The 25,200-nt window shown below is 50.2% G+C and overlaps 6 protein-coding genes and 1 non-coding gene across 7 annotated transcripts; 4 read left to right on the forward strand and 3 right to left on the reverse strand.

Annotated features, from left to right (window-relative positions):
- The first annotated feature begins 113 nt into the window (after nucleotides 1-113).
- cch1 (calcium channel protein CCH1) lies at nucleotides 114-6,951 on the forward strand. Its single transcript, XM_025629671.1, has 4 exons — nucleotides 114-1,879; nucleotides 1,935-4,277; nucleotides 4,335-4,998; nucleotides 5,053-6,951. The coding sequence occupies exons 1-4, from the start codon at nucleotides 269-271 to the stop codon at nucleotides 6,735-6,737; spliced, it is 6,303 nt and encodes a 2,100-aa protein (XP_025485357.1). The 5' UTR covers nucleotides 114-268; the 3' UTR covers nucleotides 6,738-6,951.
- A 1,490-nt stretch (nucleotides 6,952-8,441) lies between these two features.
- BO87DRAFT_381900 (uncharacterized protein) lies at nucleotides 8,442-9,104 on the forward strand (the record flags this gene model as incomplete). Its single annotated transcript, XM_025624580.1, has 1 exon — nucleotides 8,442-9,104. The coding sequence occupies one exon, from the start codon at nucleotides 8,442-8,444 to the stop codon at nucleotides 9,102-9,104; it is 663 nt and encodes a 220-aa protein (XP_025485358.1).
- Nucleotides 9,105-10,015: 911 nt separating this feature from the next.
- On the reverse strand, nucleotides 10,016-12,272 carry clrD (histone-lysine N-methyltransferase Clr4). The gene is made up of 3 exons (XM_025629667.1): nucleotides 12,130-12,272; nucleotides 10,592-11,780; nucleotides 10,016-10,508 (listed from the first exon to the last, which is right to left on the reverse strand). Exons 1-3 carry the CDS (start codon nucleotides 12,175-12,177, stop codon nucleotides 10,054-10,056), a joined length of 1,692 nt encoding a protein of 563 aa, XP_025485359.1. The 5' UTR covers nucleotides 12,178-12,272; the 3' UTR covers nucleotides 10,016-10,053.
- A 1,688-nt stretch (nucleotides 12,273-13,960) lies between these two features.
- On the reverse strand, nucleotides 13,961-17,308 carry kin1 (putative serine/threonine protein kinase Kin1; the record flags this gene model as incomplete). Its single annotated transcript, XM_025618986.1, has 3 exons — nucleotides 13,961-15,906; nucleotides 15,961-16,588; nucleotides 16,649-17,308. The coding sequence occupies 3 exons, from the start codon at nucleotides 17,306-17,308 to the stop codon at nucleotides 13,961-13,963; spliced, it is 3,234 nt and encodes a 1,077-aa protein (XP_025485360.1).
- Nucleotides 17,309-19,323: 2,015 nt separating this feature from the next.
- Nucleotides 19,324-21,907, forward strand: BO87DRAFT_372023 (putative G-patch domain protein). The gene is made up of 3 exons (XM_025622186.1): nucleotides 19,324-19,526; nucleotides 19,588-19,830; nucleotides 19,889-21,907. Exons 2-3 carry the CDS (start codon nucleotides 19,625-19,627, stop codon nucleotides 21,891-21,893), a joined length of 2,211 nt encoding a protein of 736 aa, XP_025485361.1. The 5' UTR covers nucleotides 19,324-19,526; nucleotides 19,588-19,624; the 3' UTR covers nucleotides 21,894-21,907.
- A 988-nt stretch (nucleotides 21,908-22,895) lies between these two features.
- BO87DRAFT_9272 (ubiquitin domain protein) lies at nucleotides 22,896-24,291 on the forward strand. Its single transcript, XM_025629674.1, has 3 exons — nucleotides 22,896-23,025; nucleotides 23,237-23,980; nucleotides 24,059-24,291. The coding sequence occupies exons 1-3, from the start codon at nucleotides 23,023-23,025 to the stop codon at nucleotides 24,191-24,193; spliced, it is 882 nt and encodes a 293-aa protein (XP_025485362.1). The 5' UTR covers nucleotides 22,896-23,022; the 3' UTR covers nucleotides 24,194-24,291.
- Nucleotides 24,292-25,097: 806 nt separating this feature from the next.
- BO87DRAFT_t6 lies at nucleotides 25,098-25,168 on the reverse strand. The gene has a single exon. It is a non-coding gene; the product is annotated as a tRNA-Gly (tRNA).
- Between the last annotated feature and the right edge of the window lie 32 nt (nucleotides 25,169-25,200).

The raw sequence follows: 25,200 nt of genomic DNA on the forward strand, positions 1-25,200 counted from the left end.
TCATGCCCGCTGCTTCTTGACGGCTGCCTGGCTTGATTGGATCCTTACCCACGTTTCCGCACGGGGTGCCACCGCTAACTTAACCAAAGTTCGTCAGCCCTTTCGTACTACTTTAACTTACTTAGGGAGTCTGTCCCATATTTTCCCCGGCGCGCTTTTACTTGGCCTCTGTCGTCAACGCTCCCCAGGGCCCTTCTGACCTTCTTTCTTTTCTTCCTGGACAGCCTGCGATGTCTGCCTTCGGTTAGCACTCTGACGACTGCCCACCATGGCTTCAAGTAGCCATGACCGCGGCCCCGACGACGATAATTTCCACACCGATCACTCAATCCCCTTGCAGGATCTCTCATCGCCAGACCATGAACGTGGAGGTCCAGCTGGTGTTGCGACAAGGCTGGGCCGGTCTTTGACCGGTAGGGGCCGGACAGGGAGAAACTATGAGCGCATAGCGGTGGATTCGCCCGTTGAAACGGCCAATGCGGCGGGCAATGCGCGCCCGCATCCTCACATTTCCCATGAAGAAGATGAAGACGCAATTGAAGATCCGGGGGCATTTGCTCAAGCGACTTCGTTCGGTCTCAGTTTTGACCCCTCGTCCAGTACCTCTCTTGCCCCGACGCATAGTCGAGCACCCTCCAGCGTTGACCTAGATACCGTGCCGCTCGACGGAGCCGAACACTATCTCGCCCACATCGATACCTACAACGACACCGCACGGTTGACGGAGACACAAAATGTCCAGCCCATAAGCGGAGCATCCGGCTCAGACAATGGACACCAGAATGATCAGGGCGGTACAAAATCGGTTCAATTTCCTGATACCAGCCATTCGGGGTCACGATTGGGTGACGATCTACACAATCTGGAGGGTGGTTTCGTGGGGAGATCCCGCGGAGGAAGCAATGCAGCGGACAGGTCGCGATCATTGTCCCCCTCGGCTTCCGGATCTGCCTTGATGCGGGCCAGTTCCATGATGAAGTCGATGTCCCAGCGTATTGTCAACCTTAGTAACGAACCTGAAGTGGTGGAACAATCGATCCTCAGGGAGGAATCGCATAAGAATGCGCGAATGGAAGAGCCCCCGGCACTGCCATCTTTGCCAGACTATGCGCATGATGCGCCGTCTACCAGTTCATTGAACAGTTCAGCTCCTGGAGAGAAATTGCCCTCGAACAATAAGGCATGGCGCGGCATTAGCAACCCTCTGAGAGGGAAATCGCTGGGTATTCTAGGCCCAGATAATGCGCTGCGGATGTGGTTGTGTGATATACTCGTCCATCCGTTCACGGAACCCTTTATTTTGATTGTGATCGTGGTCCAGACTATTTTGCTGACCATTGAATCTGCACGCTCTGTCTGGAAATTTCCCCGAGCTGTCCGTTGGGGAGCAAATCCCATGGATTATCCTTACTTCGCCATCTTCATTATTTACACGCTCGAGATTATCGCTAAAATCCTTGTGTCAGGATTGATTATCAACCCTGCCGAATACAGCACCCTAGACCGGTCGATGGGATTCAGGAAAGCAGTTGTTGAGAAAGGGAAGAACTTGATTATACCACAGCGGCAGTTCTCAGTGCGGAAGTCTGCCATGTCAGAACAGCCCCAGGCTTCCATTATACGAACCTTTACGGGCGGGTTGAATCAATTGGAGAATCAATTGGCCGATGACCCCCTCCAGAAAAGTCGCGTGCGACTAGCCCACCGTGCCTTCCTACGACATTCGTTCAATCGGCTTGATTTCGTCGCCTTAGTATCGTACTGGGTGTCGTTCTTCCTCTCGATTTATGGAGTCGAGACTCGCCAGCAGCTCTATGTGTTCAGCATGCTGAGCTGTCTTCGTATTCTTCGTCTCCTGAATCTGACCAATGGTACTTCTGTAAGTTCTCTGTTGAATACACTTAGCCAAGTCGTTTACTGACATTCGAGGCAAGGTTATCCTGCGCAGTCTCAAAAAAGCGGCACCATTACTTGCGCACGTAGCGTTCCTTATCGGCTTCTTCTGGCTTCTGTTTGCTATCGTCGGCATCCAAAGCTTCAAATCAAGCTTTCGGCGAACCTGTGTCTGGCTTGGCGTTGACGGTGAAAGCGATTACGCACAGAATGATCCAAACGGCTCCTTACAATTTTGTGGAGGCTACGTCAATTCGACCACTGGACTACAAATGCCTTGGCTTCAGAAGAATAATACTTTCGGTTCGTCTTCTCCCAAAGGCTACATCTGTCCTGCAGGCTCCATTTGTCTTGAAGGAGACAACCCCTACAATGGGACATTGAGTTTTGACAATATTGTGAATTCGCTGGAGCTTGTGTTTGTAATCATGAGCTCGAACACGTTCACCGACCTACTCTACTATACTGCCGACAGCGACTATCTTGCGTCTTCTCTTTTCTTTATATGCGGGCTTCTCATATTGAGTTTGTGGATGGTCAATTTGCTGGTTGCAGTGATCACCCACGCTTTTCAGGTTATCCGAGAAGAAAGCCAGCGCAGTGCTTTTGCCGTTAAGAAGATAGACACGACTGAAAGAGAGGATTTGGCCTCTCGGAAGGTCAGTGCGATCAAGCGTCTCTATGACAAGACCGAGTGGCTCTGGGTTTGCATTATCATTTTTGATCTTGTCGTCCAGGCTATGAGGAGTGCTTCCATGAGCGATGATCGGGCCCAATTTATTGACACCACAGAACTTGTTATGACTTTCGTCTTCCTTTTCGAAATCATCCTACGTTTTGCCTCTGATTGGCGCACTTTTCATAAGAAAACGCGGAATTGGGTCGATCTGGGCCTTGTCGTAATAACGTGCATCATTCAGATTCCAGCAATCAAGCGTGAACGAGCGTACGATGTCCTTACACTCTTCCAAATTCTTCGAGTATATCGTGTCGTGCTCGCGTTCAAGGTGACCAGGGATCTCATTATGGTCGTCTTTCGCAATGCAGTTGGTCTGCTGAACTTGATCTTCTTTGTCTTTTTGATTACGTTCCTTGCTTCCATCTTCGCAACTCAGCTCTTTCGTGGGCAAATTCCAGAGCAAGACGCAGATGGCGATACCATAATCATCACCTTTGCCGACATCTACAACTCTTTTCTTGGGATGTACCAAATCTTGTCGAGCGAGAATTGGACGGATATCTTATATAACGCTACCACGTACACAGTGTCATACAACACCGCTTGGATATCTGCGGCTTTCTTGATAATATGGTTCATCCTGGCCAACTTCATTGTCTTGAACATGTTCATTGCAGTCATCCAGGAAAGTTTCGATGTCTCGGAGGATGAGAAACGGCTTCAGCAGGTTAAAGCGTTCTTGCAGCAGAAACAAGTCAACATGGCCTCGCAGGGAAACTTGTCTCTTTCCAAGATCTTCAAGCTGGGCAAGGACTCGAGCCGGTATAAAGATCCTCTCGATCATGGCCCAGCAGCACTGGAAATGTTGCTCAAGGATGCCGTGGTCCAGGAGTTCCTTGATGAGGATGAACCACCTGAGAACCGGCCGGGAGACAACGTTCCTTTAGAACACTCAGCCACAGCCGAGACAGCCCAGCCAGGATTCTTCTCGCGGATCTGGACGAAGATTACCACGTCAATCATGCGTCGAGAGCCAAATCCCTTCTATTCCAAGCTGGATATCCCGCGCACATTTGATGAGCTGGACCCAAGGACGATGGCCAAGGAATTTGTTTCAGCGGCTGAACAGAGGAAAAGGGCCCAACGAGAGTATCTTATGCGACACCCCAATTACAACAAGTCACTGTTTATCTTTGCGCCTGACCACCCCGTTCGGAAGCTATGCCAGCGTATCGTGGGGCCGGGCCGTGGAGTTCAACGAGTGGAGGGTGTAGATCCTTACAAGCCTGTCTGGTATTCATTTTCCGCCTTCATTTACGCGGCCATTGTCGCAATGGTGTTGCTGGCCTGCATAACCACACCGATCTACCAGAAGAACCACTTTACGACGAACAGGGATTGGTTTACCTACACTGACATGGGCTTCGCGGTCTTGTTCACCATAGAAGCTATCATCAAGGTTATAGCGGACGGGTTTTTCTGGACGCCTAATGCGTACTTTCGTGGCTCCTGGGGCTTTCTTGATGGAGTAGTTTTGATCACACTTTGGATCAGCGTCGGTGGATCCCTGTTCGAAGATTGGGGCGTCACCCGAGCGATTGGAGCGTTTAAAGCCCTGAGGGCTTTGAGGCTCTTGAATGTCAGTGACAGTGCTAAGAATACTTTCCATTCAGTGATCATTGTTGGAGGATGGAAGGTCATTGCTGTAAGTTCCGCCCGCCCCTTTCGAGCCCTGAGAGGCAGGATCTAATGCGCTTGGCAGGCCGCGGCTGTTTCAATGAGCTTTTTGATCCCCTTCGCTATCTACGGAGTGAATCTTTTCGCCGGACGAATGGTGTCATGCAATGATGGCGACATTTCAGGAAGCCTGGATCAGTGCATTGGTGAGTACAACAACACGCCTTTCAATTGGGATGTTCTCTCTCCGCGAGTGGCCGACAATTCCTACTACGACTTTGACAACTTTGGCGATTCCCTTTTCATTCTGTTCCAAATTGTCTCTCAAGAAGGCTGGATCGACGTGCAGGACAGTGCTATGAGCATTACTGGTGTGGATACGCAGCCGCAAGACTATGTTGCGCCGGAGAATGGGCTCTTCTTCATCATCTTCAACCTGCTTGGTGCCGTCTTCGTCCTGACGCTGTTCGTATCTGTGTTCATGCGGAACTACACAGAGGAGACTGGTGTAGCGTATCTTACTGCTGAACAGAGATCATGGCTAGAATTGAGGAAGTTGCTCCGGCAAATCTCCCCTTCAAAGCGCTCTTTCGACAATAAGAGCCGCCAATGGAAGATGTGGAGTTACCGAGTCGCCGTGAAGAAACATGGTCCATGGGCAAGATGCGTGACTTTCATCCTTTCACTTCATCTGTTGTTGCTGGTCTTGGAATACTACCCCGAGCCGGAGGTATGGGATCAAACCCGAGGTGCGTTGTTCTTCCTATGGCTTTCAGACGAGTTATTCCGCTAATATGGTACAGAGATCATATTCTTTGTTTTCAACTTCGTCTACATTGCCAATGTTCTGATCCGGATGCTTGGCTTGGGTTGGCATCGGTTTAGCCGGAGTTCATGGGATGTGTATTCGTTGCTCTCTGTCTCCGGAACGTTCATCACAACGATCTTGAGATTCGTCTCGTCGAGCCAGGTGATCAACGAACTGAACAAGCTCTTCTTGGTCTCGATCACGCTTCTTATTATTCCCCGAAACAACCAACTTGACCAGCTGTTCAAAACTGCCGCGGCGAGTCTGACGTCGATCGGAAACCTCATTGCCACGTGGTTTGTCCTCTTCCTAGTATTCGCGATCGCCATGAACCAAGCCTTTGGTCTCACGAAGTTTGGTTCACAAGAGACCGACAACCTCAACTTCCGCGATGTTCCCAAGGCGCTGGTGCTGCTCTTCCGGATGAGTTGTGGAGAAGGCTGGAACGAAATCATGGAAGACTATGCCACGATGAGTCCTCCAATGTGCACCTACGACGGTAACTTTTTCTTGGACGACTGTGGCAGTGCGCCGTGGGCTCGAACACTTTTCATTGCTTGGAACATTATTAGCATGTACCTCTTCGTTTCCTTGTTCACGTCGTTGATCTTTGAGAGCTTCTCGTACGTGTACCAGAAGAGCAGTGGACTCTATGCAATTAGTCGCGAGGATATCCGCCGTTTCAAGCATGCGTGGGCTACATATGACCCGGACGGAACCGGGTATATCACCAAAGAACAGTTTCCGCGACTGTTGGGAGAGCTCTCGGGGGTGTTTTCGATGCGGATCTACGATGGGGAGTTCACTATCGGCCAAATCATGGAAGAGTGCCGGGTTGACAAGCGCGACTCGTTGCTTGCGCATCGGAGAGTGGTCGACGGGCTGGACTTGGACAAGATGGCCAGAATCCTTCGACAGATCCCAACGGACGTGGTGCGCAACCGCCGACAACGGCTGAACGCGTTCTATGAGGAGGTACTTGTGTCGGCAGACCCGGTGCGCGGCATCTCGTTCCACTCTTGTCTCATGATCCTGGCCCATTATAACGTGATCAGCGACAGCAAGAGTCTGCGGCTGGAAGAGTTCTTGCGCAGACGGGCGCGACTGCAGCGTGTCGAGGAAACTATCCGTCGGCAGACGGTGATCGGCTTCTTTGACACCCTGTATTGGTCTCGCGAGTTCCGGCGCCGGGTTGAGCATAAGAAATCGGCCCGGATGAGTGGTGTTCCTCAGTTCTCGGTGCCGGAGATCTTCATTGATGACGGATCTCACGATGAACCGGCGGCGACCGAGGGGCCACGAGAACAAGCACGCGAGGCGCTGACCGGAGAAGAATCGTCGCAGCAGCCGATGCTGTCCCCGACGTCCCCGACCGGGCGAGCCACACGGCACCAGCTGCCGCCCATCGATACCAGTCCGCTGGGTCGGATCTCTGTCCTGAACTCCCCGGCGACGGAATGGTCCAGCATCAGCCCATCGCTGTCGCCTCTGCGGGAGCGGGCTGGCACGACGTCGTCATACGGCAGTGGGGGAGATGTGCACGATGAGCAGACCAGCCCGGCGCATTCGCGACAGAACAGCGCGATGAACGTGAACGATGTGATGCAGTCGCTGGGCGAGTCGGTGTGGGGAGAGAGTATCCGACGCAGCTTCACACAGCGACGGCGATCGGGGGAGTGAGGGAATAGATGGGTTGGTTGATATATGAGCGATGTTGCCATGATCTTGATTTTTATTAGAGATGTGAACATGGGGATGATTCCAAATCTTCACCCTTGGTTTTGTTTCTGGGTTGATTCTTTTTTCCGTTTCTTGGTTTACTCCTGTTTTTTGGCGTGTCTTGCTTTTATCCCTTTCCTCATACTTACTTGCCGTGCCGTTCTCGATGTTACGATGCATCCATCATCTACTGTCTGTCTGTTTTGTTTCTTGGGTGATCCATTTGCTGGTCTGTGTGATCTGTCAGTGAGTGAAGAGAGGGGAAGAGAGAGGGGGAGGGAGTTGTTGATCGCTACGAGACTAGATGTTTTGCATAGCGGGGGCGTGTGGGCGAAACCACTGCGTTGCTTGGTTCCGAGCGCAGGTCAGTTCATCCATGCGTTTTACATCATGTGTATGTGTATGTGTACAGCTTTTTTTTTTTTTTTTTTTTTTTCTTTTTACTAGCTAGAAAGTACAAAGAAAGAGGGAATAGATAGAAGAAGATGATGTTTGATTGGTTAATATTCCGCAATGAACTTGGCTTCCCAGGATGCTTGGCATTACCGGATTGGGCAACGATGAAGGTTGGGTTTTTGAAATCCGGATGTAGGGAGAGAGCAGGCACGAACACGTATGTATGTATAAGGATGAAAGACAAGGAAGGAGAAAAAACACAGAACGTCCGCAGGCGGAAAAGAAGGGGAGTGGGAAAAAAAGCCAAAGCAGGAGAGGTCCGTCGGAAGGGATAAGAAAGATAGTTTAGATGGCCGGATGCAGCAACGAGGGGGGCGAGGGAAAAGGAAAGCGTCACTGCGTTCGGCAATTTGCTGAGTCGCCCTCGTTCAATCATCTTTATCCCCAGTCCACAAGTCTACTTTTTACACTTAATTCCATTTCCCTTTTTTTCTCCTTCCTTACCTGCCGCTTTTGTATGATTTGAATGCAAATGGGGGCCCTACTAACTGGCCTCTTGCCTGGGCTGTAGTTATAAGAAGGTTTAACTGCTGCCGCCGCTGCTGCTGCTGCTCTAGTTACTTCTGGCTGTTTCTTGTTCAGTTCCTGATACTACAATGAGGCGTGACTGACTCCTTCCTCTGACGTTATTGTCGTCATTCAACTCTTCAGTTACTTACTTACTTACCAACTAATATTTGCTTTTGATAATTATTGTACCTGACCTGATCCTAATTTGTCTCCCCACATAATTTCTTGGGAAGTTCTCTTTTGCCTGCTTTGCTTTGCTTTGGTGAGGCGAAACCCGAGGGGACCACCTGACTCGATCTAATTTTCCCTCCGAATCTCTCTCTCTCTCTCTCTCTGTGTTCTATTGAATTCAATCAATCAACATCCAATCTCATCCCATACATTATTGATTTTTATCTGTCAATCTTAATTACTTTATTATTCATATTGTCGGTCAGCCCGCTCCCACCTGACATCATCTCATCTTATTTTATCCATCTTACTTTATTATTATTTTTATTATTATTATTATTATTCTCTCTTTTCTCTTTTCTCTCCCCCAGAGAACATCCTCATCCTCCTTTCCACCTATCTATCTACTTATCCTCATCTATCCTCACAACCAAACCAAAAATGCGCCCTAACCAACCCACCCCCCTCCACCTCCACACTTCTTTCCCTTCATCATCATCCTCATCACCATCCGACCGCAACAACAAAATGACCACCTCAACACACGCAACATCAACAATAATCCCACCCCATCCACACCCCCCGACCACCTCCAACGCCATTAATGCCAACCCCAGCAGCGGCGGTGGTCCATCCTCCCCATCCCTCTCCGTCACTCTCTCCATCCCATCCACCACCCCAACTCCACTCAGCTCCACAACAGCCAGTCCCACCTCCTCGCCCACTTCCTCTCCCGTTCCCGGCCGCCGTCGCTTCAACAATAACCACTACTATAACAACGCTATCGGCAGCCTCAACACCACCTCCCTCTCCGACTACAACTATGGCCAAGATTCCTACTATGGCAGAAGTAGTAATAATCGCAGCCGCAGCCAAAGTCCCTTCCGGTACTACCACCACCACCACCGCCCCTCATCCTTGTCGATGATGCTGCTACGGCGACGGCCCTCGAAGGTCGATTTGGCCCTCTCGGAGGAGCGGTCCCGTGCCGATGAGGATAAGATTGAGCGGCTGGGATTGGATTTAATGGAGCCGAGGCCCGTGGATCCGTTATTGGGGGTAGGGTTTGCGTTGGATAGTATGGATGATAGTGTTTTTGGGTCGATGGATGGGGGTGTGTTGGAGAGGAGTGGTTTCCAGCCGCGGTTTGTGATGGGTGGGATTTTTGAGGTTATGGAGGGGAGGGGGTGATCCTGATCCCGAGGATTATTTCATGGATTGTTTTATTGGGTTATGGGTGATGGGTGAGGGTATTGGGGTTTGGGATGATTGGAGTAATTAGGGTTGTTTGGTTTGTTGGGTTTGAGCGGGTTTACTTGATATGTCTATTGAATTGGAATTGGCGGATACCTCGTGAGTTGTGAATTGTGATATTTGTTTGATTTGGATGGAGTGGAATGGAGTGGAGTTTACTTTGAATTGTTTTTGTTTTAGAGGGTTTGTTGCGTGTTTGCTTGCTACTTTACTTTATTTCTCTATCTTCTGATAATGATTCTCAGAATCTGATTATCTGATTATATCTCCTGCTATGGACATATCATTCAGGACAATGCAACTGCATATCTTGCAGATTAGCATACATAATGAACATTTCATTATTCCTTCAATTTGCTTGCTTGCTTGTTTCAGTCTACCTATCTTTTGCATCTCAGCATAAGATAGAATAGAACAAAATGCTGAAAATACACTATCCACCTGTTAATTGTCTAAATGCCACCAGTGTACACAGGACTCTGTAAGTTTGAAATCGAAAGTAAAGTGGGGAAGGAGAAGAAGAAAAGAAGATGTAATTGAAACCACCGGGGTATCTGATATCAAGACGAGGAAATTCACATGTAAAAGTTTGAACAAAGCAATGGAGTATGTTGAACCCTTCCCCTGAGAACAATGTGCAATGCGAGACAAGAACGCCGGAAGATGTCTAACAGCACCATGGGGGCAAAAAAGGATAATCGCATGTACCGGACCTCAACAACGAAATGCAATCAATGCTGCTGATCATCGACTCAACGCGCACTCCCATGCCATGCATATGATATCATATCATATCATAATTCGAAATTGACAAGAGGGCTGAATTATTGCAGAGTGAATGAATGAAAGAAAGAAAGAAAGAAAGAAAGAAAGAAGAAGGGAAGAATCACCCCCTCTTCGCCTTCCTCTGATTCGGCCAAAGCTGACCACGACAATTATTCTCCCCACAAAGACAAGGCACAGCATTCGGATCAACCTTCCTCACCTTCTCCCAGCCGGGATTATAGTCAAAGGTCAATTCCGTCATGGGTGGTACATCTCTCAGCGCAAAGAAAGCCAAGTCGTACAGGTAATCGTCAGCGTGGTTGCGAGTCACGGGAATTAGACGACAATTCGGGTTGCACGAGTGATTTATGAACCGTGTTGGATTGCCGAATCTGTGTCCGTCGATTACGTATTTGCTGTCTTCGCCGGTGGCGAGGAAGTCGAGACTGAATAGATATGAGGGGCCTTTTTGAGACGTCGCGTCTTCGCGGATGTCGGCTACTTCTTTGGTGATTACTTCCCCTAGGTAGCAGTCGATGAATTGGCCTGCGCGAATGGGGTCGGGGGAGCGGAGGCCTTTTTTTTTTTTTTTTTTCTTCGTTAGTATATATATATGGAGGATTTGTGTAAATGGAGTATGGGCTGGGAATGGACCTTACCGAACCCTCGGTTGCCGGTCCAGAAAATCTCCAGTCGGACTGACCGGCCATTTTGCACCACTCGATTCCAGCAGCGTTCATCACATCCACATCTCGAACTACATTCGTAGATCATGACCTTTCGTTTTAGGAACTCCGGTGTAAGAACCAGCAATCGCCCATCATCGTCAGCCCGCTTGTACGGCACCATTGGGTCATTCGTCTCCTCTTCCTTGCTGAGACAGAGACATCTCGCTGGATCGCAGAACCCGTCACAGCTACATCCCGCAAGGAACTCCTCTGGGACAGGTGTGACCCCTTGTCGTAGCTTATACGTATTCACAAACTCAAAGTTGGCTGCGAACTGCGCTAGCTGGTGCTGGTCCCCCGATGCAAAGGTTACTTTAGGGCCTCGGATCTTCGCGAGTTTCTGCTGCAGGGTTTGGTGCAGCTGGGCGCTGATATCCGGTTTAGATGTGAGCAGTGGGCCAGGGGCGCCGATAGTGAATGGAATGGCTGCTCGATCCACTTTCCGGGCCACGGGGTAGGCACCCTTCAAGGCACGTTTTTCATACGCGTCGGTTGGGTAAAAGTCCTCGGAGAGGCCGATTGGAGATGGGACCGAGATCACGTCGGCTGAATCGAGTTCCTGTTGCTGGCGCCGAGAAGGCGAGGGGATCACTACGCTGAGAGAGATAGGGCCTGGACTAGGGGTTTGGAAGGAGAGGGACCGGCGGGTGCTTAAGAAGGAACTCTGCTTTCTGTCTTCATCCCCGTCTTGACTGCGTCGGGGTTCGGCCTTGGTGGCTGTGAGGGTGAGGGGTGAAGATGAACGAGTAGATGTTGCATTAGACTTGATCTGCAGAGGTCTGTTTTCCTTGCCAGCAGAGGAAACGGTGTTAGGGTTAAAGGAAGAGGATCGAGCGGCTGGCACTCGGCGGTGATTTTGAAAAGACTTGACGTCCTCATCTTCATCGTCATCCTCTATCTCGATAGAGATGGCGTGCTGATTGGCCCGGTTAGTCGGTTGTGGTTGGGAAAAAGACCATGTCTGTGACTGTGGCCGGCGGGGCAGAAAGGATGCCAGTAGTTCATCTACATCTTCAGATTTTCGTTTCGAGGGAACTGAGGATGCAGGGCGGTGGGTGAGAGTAGAAGGGGACTTGGGGATGTTGTTCTGAAGAGGTGGTGCTGACGATGGCACATGATTCTGGATGTATCAGGTCAGCTGATCCTCTCACGAACTATAGCAGGAGTAGTGCAGTGAATGAGTGAAGCATAATTGTTAAGGTCACAAGAACATGTCTCGATTCTCAAGTATAACAAAAAAGAAATCAAATGTGAGACTGTCAGATATTGTTTCTTTTGAGAGATTGAAAAAGAAAATAAAACAAGAAATGTTGTGGCTTTTGTATAAGTTTTCACAACAAGAAACATCCATGCATGCAGTATAGCCGCTAGCTCACAGACTAGATAGACAACTAGCCGCACGAACAACACCAAATAACACGACACCAACCAAATTTGAAAGAGCGGAAATGCGTAAAAGAGCAGCTCACCTCATTCCTCTCTTCGGAGTCCGAGTCAAGCGTAAGATCGATAACCATGGTGGGAGAGTCAACAGGCGCTCAGGTAGACGGTAAATTCATGGGTATAGAACCATCACAAGAAAGACACGCCGATAGGAGACAGGAGACTGGTGGCTACTGAAGATGATCTTTAGAATAAAATCAAGTCTTGGAGTTACGAGTGAATTAAAAAGAAGGCTAGGCTAATTTAGGAAATTATAAGTCAGGTGATTTATAAATTAATTAGTTTAACTGTTTAAGTATATTAGCTATCAAACACTACAGTTCTAAATCAATATAACTGACAAATTAATATTTGAATAGTTACAAAGATAATGGAGATGTGACCTAAATCATACCTTATCCTGAACTTCTGCTGCTATGCTAATTCGTGGTATCAGAAAACCACTTGATAAATACTAAATCGAGCAATTCTAATCTGGCCAATAAGGGTGAGTATTGAGAAAGAAACCATAAAGGCGGCCAACCGTCTTATCTTTGCATAGTTCCGCCCAGCCAAAACAACAAATGCAGGCAAAAAAAGCATCAGGACAGCACATACCACAAAACTTCAAAAATAAATAATAAAACCATCTAAACATATAAAATATTATATCCCAAAATATCTCTGATAAATTTACTCCTAAATAAACACTCTAGTAAAGACAGTAGAGCGATTCAAACTGACTTTATTTAATTCTTTTTGTGTCTGTGGCATTATTTCTTGGCATGTCATCCGCATTATGACTAATCATATTGAAATATGGTTCATGGTTAGTTATAGAACAATTGGCACTGATAAGTCCTCGAGAACTGTGCAAACTTACATGAACTTCAAGATAAGGTATATTGATCTGGTATTGAAAGAACCGTGCTATGCAATAGTACTTAGACACTGCAGAACACCCTTACTTCGCCTCTTAGCGTCTTTCTGGTCTCTAGACTAACCAAGCTAAACCCTACGGCATCACGCTAAAGGGGCCAACTGGCTGCTGGCAAGTGCATAATCTGGCTTCCGCTTTCTGATCGACATATTCCGTAGATGAGATGAGCTTTGGGGTATGAACTTAGTGGGTCTGTAAGATTGTATTCAGTCGATCAAGGCTAGTATATACTAGTGGTGTATTTTTTAAAGTGGACAATCAAACAAACTATATACAGATGAGTATGAAACCAAGGCTTGACAAGACAGTAGATGTTGTTTGCAGTGCTTAGAAGGTTCTTACTTTTGGCTAGCATCTGCTACTATAGCGTACCACGGAATTGGTACCAGAACTCTAAAACACTATTACAAGCATCCTAATCTACATCAAGCAAGGTCTCAGGTCTCAGGTCTCAGGTCTCTACTCTGTAGGGGTTGCTTTGCAGTTGTAGGTAAACGCTGACACAGGTTAATGGCCAACGAACCAGAGTATTATGACTGCCATCAAATCTACCTATATCATAACCTTCAATGTGACTGAAACAGGGCCGACATTCCTACGCATGGTAACGCTCCATAGTCCTGCAGAGAGACAGAACTCTAACATAGGAAAACAGCCCAGAAATTATACAACAGGTCAAGGGTTCAAAGACTCGGGGGGGGGGGGGGAGAAAACTGACGGAAATCCATGATGCATCCTGCTCGGTTCTAATGTACACCACGACAAACCGCTACCGGGGACGATGAGCCAGCTCAAGGATTATGCAGACCGAAAGTTAACATAAGGAAAAGGAACAAAAGAAACACGTGATGCTCATGCAAATGCTCATGGTTCAAGCCGATTGGCCCGAGTAAAATAATATGCAATCTGCGTGCAGGCGCCCCCCATTCACAATACTCTCAGAGTCTTAAAGCGTCCAGGATTTTCTTGGCCATTTCCCGGTATTGCCACATACCGCCTGCAACCTTCTTAAACTGGATACCATGCAGCGAGAACAGCGGCACCTTGACAATCAGAATTTCGAACCGGAGGACCAGGTTCTCGCCTGTATCACTCTGCACCCGGGTTGTAGTCTCTCCCATGACACGTTCGCCCACCACCACGTTGTCACGATGGTCCCGAGAGCCATCATCTTCGTCGGGGCCTTCAGAGTCTGTCACGAAACTTTGATCCGGTGGAGCACGAGTCCGACGCTGGCCCCGAGGCGTGTAGTGTCGCGATTCGTCTCGCTCATCATGGTTCAAAAAGCCCCCGAAGCTGATGCGGCGACGATGGCCCGAAACATGTCCCTGACGGTCTGGGCTGGGGGGTCCGACATCTACTACTTTGTCCAGGTCGATGCTCGGTGCGTGGCGGCAGCTAAAGCCGCCTTTGATCTCAACGTATTCCACGGAGAGCTGTTTCAAGACCCGGATGATATCAGCCCGAATGACTGGCAGGGGTTTGCTGCTGGTTGTTGAAACACTGAAAAGTCCCTTCAGATACACCGGCTTGGAGAGGTCCTCTCCTTCGTTGGCACTTTCTAGTGCCGTACCGGCGCCCGATATGTCCGCGTCGGTCTCCTCAGGAACGTTGGCCTCGCGCGTTGCTTCCCGTCTTGCCCTCCGAGCCTGGATACTCTCGCGTCGGGCATGACCCAGTGACATTGTCCGGGCTGTGTGTGTACGGGTCAACTTGGCCTCCTTTCCGGGCGTGGTTTCTTTCTGCACGTTCGCGTAGTCGGAGCCGCTAGTGGGAGGTGGCTGGGCTGCCGCATCCGCTTCGTGTCTGCGAGAACGGCGAGCTCGGTAGTCTGCCGAGTTCACACTTGCAGATCTCTCCAAAAACTTGTTGGACCGCGAGGCCGGCTCGGCGGGTCCTGGAGCCTTGAGAAGATCCTGGTGCTGTGGTTGACTACCAGCCGTGTGAACGGCTGTCGGAGACGGGTCCGCGCGTCGGGTTCTCTTAAAGCTAAACCCTCTGGAAAGAGGCGAAGCCGAGTCGGCAGGGGGCTGGACATTTAAGGACGGCGTATGTGGGCTTCCAAGTCTGCCGCGTTCCGGGTCGCGACTGCGCTCCTTGGTCCTTCGCGTACTGAATCGCCTTAGAATACCTGCTGCCGTGCTCTCCTTCTTCACCGGAGTCTCCGGCTGCGACGCAGGAGGCGCAGGAGACTGCCCTGCTTGTGGGGCCAGATGAAGGTTCTTGATACCATCATTGAGATCATCGTCACCATGGGTCCTTGCTCTAGGACGAGACCTTCTCCCGGTATCTTTCTCTCCAGGAACGTGGTATTGGTTGGTGTGAGCGGCCTCTGGCGCAGGAAGGTCTGGCATCTGGAGCATCGAGTCCCCGCTAGCGTGCGGAACACCCAGCGCACCAGGGTTAACTTCGACCCGCTCTCTGTCAAGCTTCTCCTTTACGAGGTAGTAGACCGACAAAAGGGGACTATAGGCATTAACTGGATCGTTGCCTAATTGAACAGCTTCGGCGGAGGGAGCGGACAGTGTGTCTCTGCTGGCCGAGTTTCGTCGCTTGTAGAAGTCGAACACACCGCGCTTCTTCTCGGTATGGCTGGGAGGGGGTTGGTCACGAGCCATGGCCTTTACAGCATGCTGATACTCCTCCGACTCGATAATTTTGGTGAGTTGTGTTGTAATGTATTCCGCGGATCCAAAATCAAATCCGGTCATTTTCTCGACCACCTCCGGATCCAAGGGGAGCTGTATCGGTTCACGGTATGGGAGGTAGTTGTCGGGTGCCCCGTTGAAGCCTTTGTTCATCCATGGGTGATTCATTATCTCTGACAAACTGGCACGCTGCTTGGGATCGGTTACCAACATGCGCGATATTATATGGCGACATTCTACAATGAAGTATTAGCATTTCGTAGGCGAAGATGGCAGAGGGGTCAGCTAACCTGTTGTGAGCCCGGGCGGGTACTCGAACACACCCTGCTTGATTTTGGCATGAAGTTTGGGCATGCTCTGATCGTCAAAAGGCACCTTGCCACAGACCAGAACATAGAGTACAATTCCGAAACTCCATACATCCACCTCCGGTCCGGTATATTGTCTAGCCTGTAGTAATTCCGGGGCTGCGAAGTAGAGACTGCCACAGAATGTCTTGAGAAGGCTCCTCGGGGAGAAAAGATTGCTCAGGCCAAAGTCGATGATCTTGATGTCGCCAGTCTTGCTGATCAGGATGTTCTCGATCTTCAGGTCACGATGCACGATACTATTGCGGTGGCAATAATCCAATGCGCTGGCGATTTGACGGGCGAACTTCCGAGCCTGCTTCTCTTTCAACTTGCCGTGGGAGATGATGTAGTCCAACATCTGGCCCCCATTGACGAGCTCGAACAACATATACCAATGGTAATTAGTTCGCACCACATCTCGCATACCACAAATGTACGGGTGATTGACGAGGCTGACAATGGCTGCTTCGCGGGCGGTGCGGATCTCTTTGGAGCGATCAGCTCTTTCGGCCTCGCGCGAGCTGCGGTGTTCCTCCGTAGATTGCCGGGGGACGATCTTAACAGCCACCTGCATGGAATCAGTGAATGAACGGAAAGAATCCGAAGGACGACAAGATGAATCACTTACCTGCTCGCCAGTATCCATGTTCTTTCCGACTTTGACCTTGCCCATACTGCCTGCTCCCAATGTTTTACCCAAAGCCCATTGACCCGACGGGGTTGTAATCATCGTGCGACGCTTTGTTTGTACGGAGTTGGTCGGGTGCAGGTGGGCGCCGGCAGCAGCCTGCGAATGTCCCGCAACACCCTCCGCCATGACGGGCCCCGCGGTAGCCATGTCGATGCTATCCCGTTGATGACCGTGTGCCGACAAATTCCGGTGCTGTTTGTGTGAAGGTTGTTCCGAGCGATAGGAGGTTGAGGGGCGCTCCTGTGAACGCTCCCTGGAGGAGTCCCGACGGAACGGAACGGGTTGGGCACCCCTGGAGGCTTCAAAATCGCGACGGGCTATGTTGTCGAAGACGGCTTGATTCGAGGGAGGGCGACGATCATAGGACTGAGATTTGGAGTAGGAATGGGAATAACGATTCTGCGAGAGATGATGATGATGATGATGATGATGGTGATGCTGCGGAGATGGCTGGGAGGCAGTCGCGGGACGGACCGCGACACTTCGGGTTCGGTGAGGGAGATCAGACGAGGGAGGACGATGGGAAGAGGAGCGAGAGGAGATGGACTGGCTTCGGACGACGGAGGGTGACGCAGTGGGAGGAGCAGCAGTGGACATCACGATGGGCAGGAAATTGACGAGGAGTTCCGAGCCAACCACGATTTAGCGCGCTTCATCCACCCTAAGATCGCTTGGTGATCGAGGGGAGGGTTTCGCGTGAGGGCGGGATGCAGCCCAAAGGGAGGCCAGAAGACCGGTCGGGGAGCAAGTGGGAGCGAGTGGGGGAGATGGCGTTGGCTGACGGAGCAACTTTGAGGGAAGCGACAGCCTGCGTGGGTACGTCCAGTCTCCAGCGAAACGGCTTGACACACTCCTCCCCCATGTATTTTCGGAAGGCCTAGAAATTAGGGGGGGGGGTGAGATGTGGGTAGGTGTGAGGGGACTAGTAGTAGTAGTAATAGTAGTAGTAGTAGAAGGGACGGGGCACCACTACTAGCGGAGCTGATGGGGGGGGGGAGGGAAATAGGAGAAAGGAGTGAATAGATACCACTCACAATAGAGTGAGTAAGTAAAAAATAAAAAAGAGTGAAAGGGGCGGGGGGAAGGAAAATAAGGAAAATGAAAAATGGACAAGGGGAGTTTGCGAAATGCAGAAAAGAGACAAGAGAAGAGAAATGTGGGAACGGACTGGGTGTAGTACTCCTAGTACTACTACTTGGTACTGAGTACTGAGTGTTTGTTGGATTGACGCTGGAATTGCGGCTGGCAGCTGCGGAGAAAGCCAGAAACCAGACCAGACCAGGACCGGACAAGCCCAGCCAGAAATCAGCCAGGAATAGCAGTTCCCGGAAGACACACTAGAAAAAGAGGGGATATCCCGAATAAATGTCTCTGATCTCCGCTGCACTCTGCTAGGCCAAGAATGTGTGAAGGGAAATGAAGGGTCTTGCTTGGCTTGCTTATTTTTAAAAATAAAAATGCAGGACGTAATTATTCTTCAGGTTGAAGAGTGAATGGGGGGAATTGGAGAGTAGAGTAGATAATTAAAGAGAGAGAGAGAGAATGGGAAAGAGGAGTAGAAGGAGGGTGAGAGAGTCCATCCGTGAGAGTCAAGAGCGGGAGGGTGAGGAAATGATGCCCATGCGGCCTTCTCTCGTATTTTGCTTGCTGCTGCATGGATTCTGGCGGAATCACCAGGGCGATTGCATCGAGTTACGCAGGGGAAATGGAAACTGCAATTTCCATCCACTCATCTTCATCTGTAAAATATTTATCGTTACCTTACTTCTTGTTCCTCTTACTTACTCTTCTTTTTACCCTTCATTTTCTCTATCGACGGGGATTCCATTCCTGTCTGCTTTCTTCCCCCCTCTCCCTCTCGGTAGAAATTAGACAGCTGCATGCACGTTCTCCATCCGAGATTACTATATTACTATATTGAATCACATAGTGGTTGCCTCCCAGGCAATAGTCTAGTTCCCTCCATCCTTTTTCCCCTCTCATCAATCTCACCTCACCCCTACAGGTCGGATCAGGGACCCTGACAACTACTGCTTCTTCTCCGACCGCCGGTGGAACGAGACCATTTGATACGTCGGACTTTCGGTGTTTTGGGCACGGATGGGCATGATCACCTGGCCGAGGGACTCATCATCATCATCATCATCATCAATTCTGGGTCCTGACAATTTCAACCTGCTGGACGGTCCAAATTAAGTTGGTCGGATGAGCCCAGATTTATCTGCCAAGCACGTTCGGTCGCAGAAGTGGACATCTGATGCCCTCGTTCTGTTTTCGGATGCTGATGTTGGATCTGTCATCCGCCCCCGTGGCCATCACTCTCAATCTCGCGGTTAATCCGAGAACAGCCAGACTAGTAACTTGGTTAGTACGTAGTACCCCCGTAGCACTAACAACATATATTGTTGGGGGTCTCTTCAAATACTACTATTAATGAATTGTCCAGCTGAACAAAACCAACACACGTAGCCTGAAATCATATCATCTCTCCCAGATCAGTTGACACATCTCATGATATTCACAACAGTGAAGGAATAAAGTGTGATATACATAAACATTAAATCCGGCCAGGTGCTTAAAGGTACTTACTTTTGAGGTACTGCTGCAAGTTACTGTTTCCAGCCACATAGAAACGTGGCGGTGCACACACGCCTTTTCCATGTCCGCCTTGTCACATGTCTTCCGCCCGCGGCCTCTTGTCATGCACCGTTCTTCATCATCGGTGTCTGCTTGTTTCCGCTTCCTTCCAGGTCACCATTCTAGTGCTCTTCCATTCGTTCACTCACCAGGTGGATAACCAAATATACAAGTAGTGGTAAGACCACTTCATCCACGTAGGATCTACAATACAGACACTGATGATATGTCGACGTCAGAAACAGCCATGCTGCACCCTTGAGCTGCACCTTCACCATGGCCAGTAAAAGGAGCCGCGCCGCCTTCGAGGCAGACTTGCAGGCCCGCCAGTCTCCTTACGCGTTATACGGAACCCCATTGCCCCCATTGGACGATAGCGTGCGAGACGACGGATCATATGCGCCCATCTGGAAGCAGGAGGTGACCGATGACCGGGGAAGGAAACGCCTACATGGTGCCTTCACCGGTGGATTCAGTGCCGGGTGAGCTCACGATCCATGTACAGCGTTGGACAGCACACTAAAGGCGGCCCATCTTCAGGTACTTCAACACCGTCGGGTCGAAGGAAGGATGGACTCCAGCAACCTTTGTGTCTTCGCGACAGAACCGCGCCAAGGATGTTCGACAGCAGCGACCAGAAGATTTTATGGATGAGGAGGATGTTCGGGAAGCGGAAGAGTCCAAGAGACTGCAAACCGCCGATGAGTACTCCGGCTTTGGTTCTACAGATGCCGAAATGGCGCGCCGCGGAGGGTTGATGGACCTCCTGAAAACCAGCGGAGAAACTATGGGGGTGAAACTTCTGAAGAGGATGGGATGGCGAGAAGGCCAGGGAATTGGGCCCAAGGTGCGGCGTGGAGCTGACCTCGGGGACGGTATGTTGCAACGTGATGGAGGAGCCGAACAAACATACCTCTTCGCGCCCGAAAACCCGCCAATGGTTGCTTTCATCCATAAGACCGATCATAAGGGCCTTGGATTTGAAGGAGAGGCCCGCCTAGACGCTCGGCAAACCAAAGCGAACGAGTCCGACGATGAGGATAACGATTCGTTCTTCGGAAAGCGGCTAATGGCTCCGGGGAAGCCGAAGCAGTCCAAGGCGAAAGATCCCCGACGCGGGGCGTTTGGCGTCGGTGTGCTGAATGATACTGGCTCGGATGATGAGGATCCCTATTCCTTAGGCCCACAGATATCTTACAACCGAGTGATTGGAGGGGACAAAAAGAAGAAAAAGAAAGTAAAACCTGCCGAGGATGCGCGACTACTCTCCAGTTCGTCCAACCCGCTTATTGGCAGCAAGCCCGTATACATACCGAAAAGGGTCATTGCCGCCAAGGGCGCCGCCGGTTTTCGAAAGTGTTCTGATGGGCGTTTGCCTTTGGAAGGATTCTTGCTTGCGGATGGCATTTCAAGCCTCTCGATATCCTCGCAAGAGAAGAAGTATGCGCCACCGGAAATTCCCAAGGATTGGAAATCCAGCAAAGCACCGACACAGGAAAGGGATGTCTCAAACTACGTTTCTACGGCGGAGGCAGCTAAAGCTTCGTCAATGGATCCTACCGCAAGAGCCGCGCTCTTGGGGGAAGCACAACTTCCTGGAAAGTCCATATTCGATTGGATGACTCCCGAGGCTCGGGAAAGGATCGTGAAGCTTACGGGGAAGACCGATCTGCCGCCGGCTCTTGGTGAAAAGGCCCCTAAAGGCTACGAGCTCTCAGAGGCGGAGAAGCGCAAGGATTTGTGGGATCTCGTACCTAAATTAGATAAGCAGGTGGCCGTCCAGGCACTCACACGAGCAGCCAGTGGTTGGATGCCGTATGCAGAAGATCTAAGCAAACGGGACCGCTATCGAACATTTCTCCAAGTACGAGCTGGACTCCGTGAGAGCCTTCCGGGCCGGGTCCCCGGATCAACTACAGATGAATGGGCAGCGGAACTACACGAATTTGCGCGAGCGGCGGAGGTCTTTAAGCCCATGTCTGGACTTATGGCATCGCGATTCACCTCTGCCAGTTCTGGACCCAAAGAGTCATCCGACAAGTCTGACGGGTCTCCTTCGGCGGAGCCTCTGCTTAGCAAGCCTGCAGCCAAACCAGAGGACCCTGCAGTGGAGGCAGCGAAAATTGGCATGTTTGGCCCAATGACTCGAAGTAGCATCTCTTTCTACCCGACGCGTCTCTTGTGCAAGCGATTCAATGTTCGGCCCCCCGAGCATGTCCAAATGGATCCTGGTGCGCCATCGGGACGCGCTGAAGCCCCCGTCTCCGGGAGCCGGTTCCAATCCGCAGGTTACCAGACCGCTTCCGGGCCGAAAGAGTTAGTTTCGCGGGATGTTATGAACCAACTCATGCTTGAGGCTGGCGGTGGATCTCTGGCAGCTGCAGACCCGGCCTCGCCGACGTCATCAGGGCCAGCGGGAAGTCGGGCACCGGTGGTGGTCGAGCCAGAGCGAAACGAAGCATTAGAAGCGGAGCGGCCGGGCGAGGCGGTGTTCAAGGCGATCTTTGGCAGCGATGATGAAGATGAGGATGAGGAAATGAGCTGATTGATATATTGGGGGGGGGGGATCCTGGACCTGTACAGCTAGATGGACACCCAGTCTTCGTATTTCCTGCAGGCTAAGCCAATATTGACTTTGAAACGTAATGATCGTCTGGGGATATTTGCAAAGTCCCACTCCTTCCACGTACCCGACCGCTTAAAGTTTTCTTTGGTTGATAAAAAAAAAAAAAAAGAAAAAGGAGATCCACCTGACAGTGGATGCATAAAAAAAGAAAAAATAAATATACAGTAGATTTCTCAATCAGAGTAGAATAATTGTTTATTTCTTTTTTTTTTTTTTCTTCTCTTTTTTATTCAATTTCTTTCCCAGTGGAGGACTGGAACTGTGACATCCGATACAAGTGAAGCCGGAAGAGAAAGCCGCCTTTGCAACTTCCCTCTTCCCCCCCAAACTTCTCCCTCTCCAACTCTCAAACTCGCAAAAGAACGGTCTGGACAAGACCTGCACAGGGTGACACCGCAGGAAACGTTGCGGAACGAGTGATCGGTCGGCAATATCAACTAGGCTCCGCGCTTAAAGTTCTCTACCTTTTGCTTAAACACGAAGAAGAGGACGGCGAACCCTCCAGTCAACCTTGGGCTGATCCCCTCACGTCGGTGCGCCGTCATCGTCATATCCTCCTCTTCTTCCCCCGCCGGTTGGTTCCTTTTATTTACCTCAGCACTGGTCGATCAGCAGTACTTTTCTATTGCTTTTCTCTCCTCAATCATTGTCACCGTATTTCTCTCTTTCTTTTTTACACACTCTCTTTCTCTTTCTTCCACTCTGTGCCTCTGCATCGTGGCTGGTCAGGCCATTGCGCTGCAGCTCTCCGCATCGCCGCCACCACTCAGCAACTGGGTTTCCACCGCTTCGGGTCATACGACCGATTGCGATAACTGGATGGGAGGATCCTCCATTTATGATAGGAACGGCTCATTAGACTAGGCTGGTCTAATAAGCTCTCCCCCGCCGGCATCGTGAACCACATCTTCTAACCCCCCCTCCACCCCCCTCCTCATCTGGTCATCTCCAACTGCGTCCCTGCAGTGACTCTCACTGACCACTGACCCCCGTCGGTTCTGGCGACTGGTTGTCTTTGGCTGATGGAGCTTGAGCTTGTTTCTTCAACATGGTGAGACTTGGATCCACCCTCTTGTTCTCCTTGATTTCTCCATGTCCGCACCTTTATACATTTTCCCGATGCGGAGTCGCATGCCATCCCATCCTGCTATCCGTCATCTCAAAAGTCCATTCCCTGCAGCCAACCCTCTCTTTACTCTTTCACCTAGTCCTTGTACATGACATTCTGGGTTTCAAATTCTCACTATGGTTGAAAATTATAGGGTTGTTGCTTTTCTATATCGCGCGACAATAGCCGTCCTTCCTATGCAGCGCAGGTAGTTACCGAAGAGCGCCGTCCCGAAGACTCTCATCCCCAAGCTGCAGCAACAAGCAATGCGCTCACCTCCGGCAACTCGTCTACCAGGGCACGCGGATCCCGAATCAGGGCAGAACACTTCCCACTGAGCCAGCATTACAATGCGCCCATCCGTCGTCACGTCTGGTATAGCAAACGGCGCCTATGGACTCGCACACAACTGGACCAGGAGCGCACCGAGTTCTTCGAAACTAGGGTCACGGGTCGTTCAGAGATCTGGGCGGCTTTGTCTGCGGCCATCTCTTTGATTCGCGCCGGTGATCTCGCAACAGCGCAGAGTTTCATTGATGCAGCCGGCATCACTGTCCCCACCGGTGATCTCTGCCAAGGCTGTTACGACGAGCAAGGTGTACTATACCGGCTACCACAGTGCATTGTCAGCGACCCAGAGAATATCGTGCGATCCGACGAGGAGCCCGATGACTTCGACACGGACGACGGCAAGCTATCTTCAGACGAAGCCTCCGGGGATGAATTAATAGCCGATGACATTGAACGTCGTCGGGACGAAAAGGGCAAGACTAGCGAACGTGATTTGATCCGCATCCGTGCGCGATTGAGCGATAGAGGCGGCCCCGACATCATCCTGTCAGTTGTGAAGACGATGAACGTCGGCCTGATAGCCCGCAAAGTGCAACAAGAGGCAGGGGTACGTCGGCTGCATTTTATTCCCAAACCTCTCTTAAATGAGAATAGATGAAATACTAACACACCAGTGGTTGTATAGATCCCGCGCACTCACCGTGTGAGATTCGTCTACCTAGGCAGAATGCTCAAGGAACATGTGCCCCTAGTCGACCAGGGATGGAATTCCGCCCACGTTATCAGCGCCCTCGTTGTCCCGCGACAATCGGTGTCCTGACAGTTTCGTGGCTGCGATAGCTCACATGCAACCTAACAGCCTGCCTGCATGAACAACCTGCAGAGACCGATCCACCTAATCCACACTTTGATCTACGGTCTGATATTGCAGAAAGCAACAACACAACACGGCGCCATACAACAAACCTCACCTCACCTCGTCCGTCCGTCCGTCCGGCCGACTAACTTTTCACTTAATGATGACAATACTCCGATACCCCAACCTACCCACCGACTTATCTCACGACAGCATTGCCATCGAATTGGCATGCTTAACTTTTTCTCCCTGCACGAGCCTAACCTACTCTTCCTCTTACCCAGATGCAAAGGCATCATCACTTCGATCATGTCTGTTTTCACGTCCATGTCCTATTTGTTTGGTTCCGCACAATACCCCAATTAGTGTTCGTTTGATTGATTGACAACATGGCTTTTTCCTCCTTGATGATTGAATATTCCTTCTTGTCTAGTACTTATTACCTTAATTAACAATTACATAGTTCCTCACACTTAATAATACCTCTGAAAACTATTAGATCCCTGTGATAATAGTATATGGGAATCTTCCCATCTGTACATGATTCCTACCCTGCAGTAGTACTATCATTCTATTATTTATTATCTCGGATAATGAACTCTTCTTATACCTATCCATTAGTAGTACTTACTAGCTTCGTTGATAGCCATTGCCAATGCTTCAGCGGGATATATATATACAATCGTGCTGAGCCATCTCCCCGCTAGAGAATTCGATGCCCCACGCAAACTAGCAGCAAGCTCAACGAGATGAGGATGCTATATATGTGTATTGTCAATGGAAAGAAAGAGGCCAAAAAAAAAGAAAAAGGAAAAGAATCGAAGCAACGAAGCAGTGGAAAGCGAATAAAAGCAAAAAGAAATTTCTGTGCATCATCCGTGAATCGAACACGGGCCTCATCGATGGCAACGATGAATTCTACCACTAGACCAATGATGCTTGAGCTGCGGACCATTGCGTTATCTGATTCG

Source organism: Aspergillus neoniger (genome assembly GCF_003184625.1).
Source record: "Aspergillus neoniger CBS 115656 unplaced genomic scaffold BO87scaffold_1, whole genome shotgun sequence".
In the NCBI taxonomy this organism is placed as follows: Eukaryota; Fungi; Ascomycota; class Eurotiomycetes; order Eurotiales; family Aspergillaceae; genus Aspergillus; species Aspergillus neoniger.

What these genes read in the sequence shown, in the direction of transcription:
- BO87DRAFT_9272 (XM_025629674.1), top strand. An exon ending in AAGTGCAACAAGAGGCAGGG is followed by an intron (nt 23,981 to 24,058) that starts GTACGTCGGCTG and finishes GTGGTTGTATAG; the next exon opens with ATCCCGCGCACTCACCGTGT.
- clrD (XM_025629667.1), bottom strand. Translation starts at nt 12,177, where the DNA reads ATGGTTATCGATCTTACGCTTGACTCGGACTCCGAAGAGAGGAATGAG. An exon ending in ACTCCGAAGAGAGGAATGAG is followed by an intron (nt 11,781 to 12,129) that starts GTGAGCTGCTCT and finishes TGATACATCCAG; the next exon opens with AATCATGTGCCATCGTCAGC. An exon ending in GACCGGCAACCGAGGGTTCG is followed by an intron (nt 10,509 to 10,591) that starts GTAAGGTCCATT and finishes AAAAAAAAAAAG; the next exon opens with GCCTCCGCTCCCCCGACCCC.
- cch1 (XM_025629671.1), top strand. Translation starts at nt 269, where the DNA reads ATGGCTTCAAGTAGCCATGACCGCGGCCCCGACGACGATAATTTCCAC. An exon ending in ATCTGACCAATGGTACTTCT is followed by an intron (nt 1,880 to 1,934) that starts GTAAGTTCTCTG and finishes ATTCGAGGCAAG; the next exon opens with GTTATCCTGCGCAGTCTCAA. An exon ending in GGTATGGGATCAAACCCGAG is followed by an intron (nt 4,999 to 5,052) that starts GTGCGTTGTTCT and finishes AATATGGTACAG; the next exon opens with AGATCATATTCTTTGTTTTC.
- BO87DRAFT_372023 (XM_025622186.1), top strand. Translation starts at nt 19,625, where the DNA reads ATGGCCAGTAAAAGGAGCCGCGCCGCCTTCGAGGCAGACTTGCAGGCC. An exon ending in ACCGGTGGATTCAGTGCCGG is followed by an intron (nt 19,831 to 19,888) that starts GTGAGCTCACGA and finishes GCCCATCTTCAG; the next exon opens with GTACTTCAACACCGTCGGGT.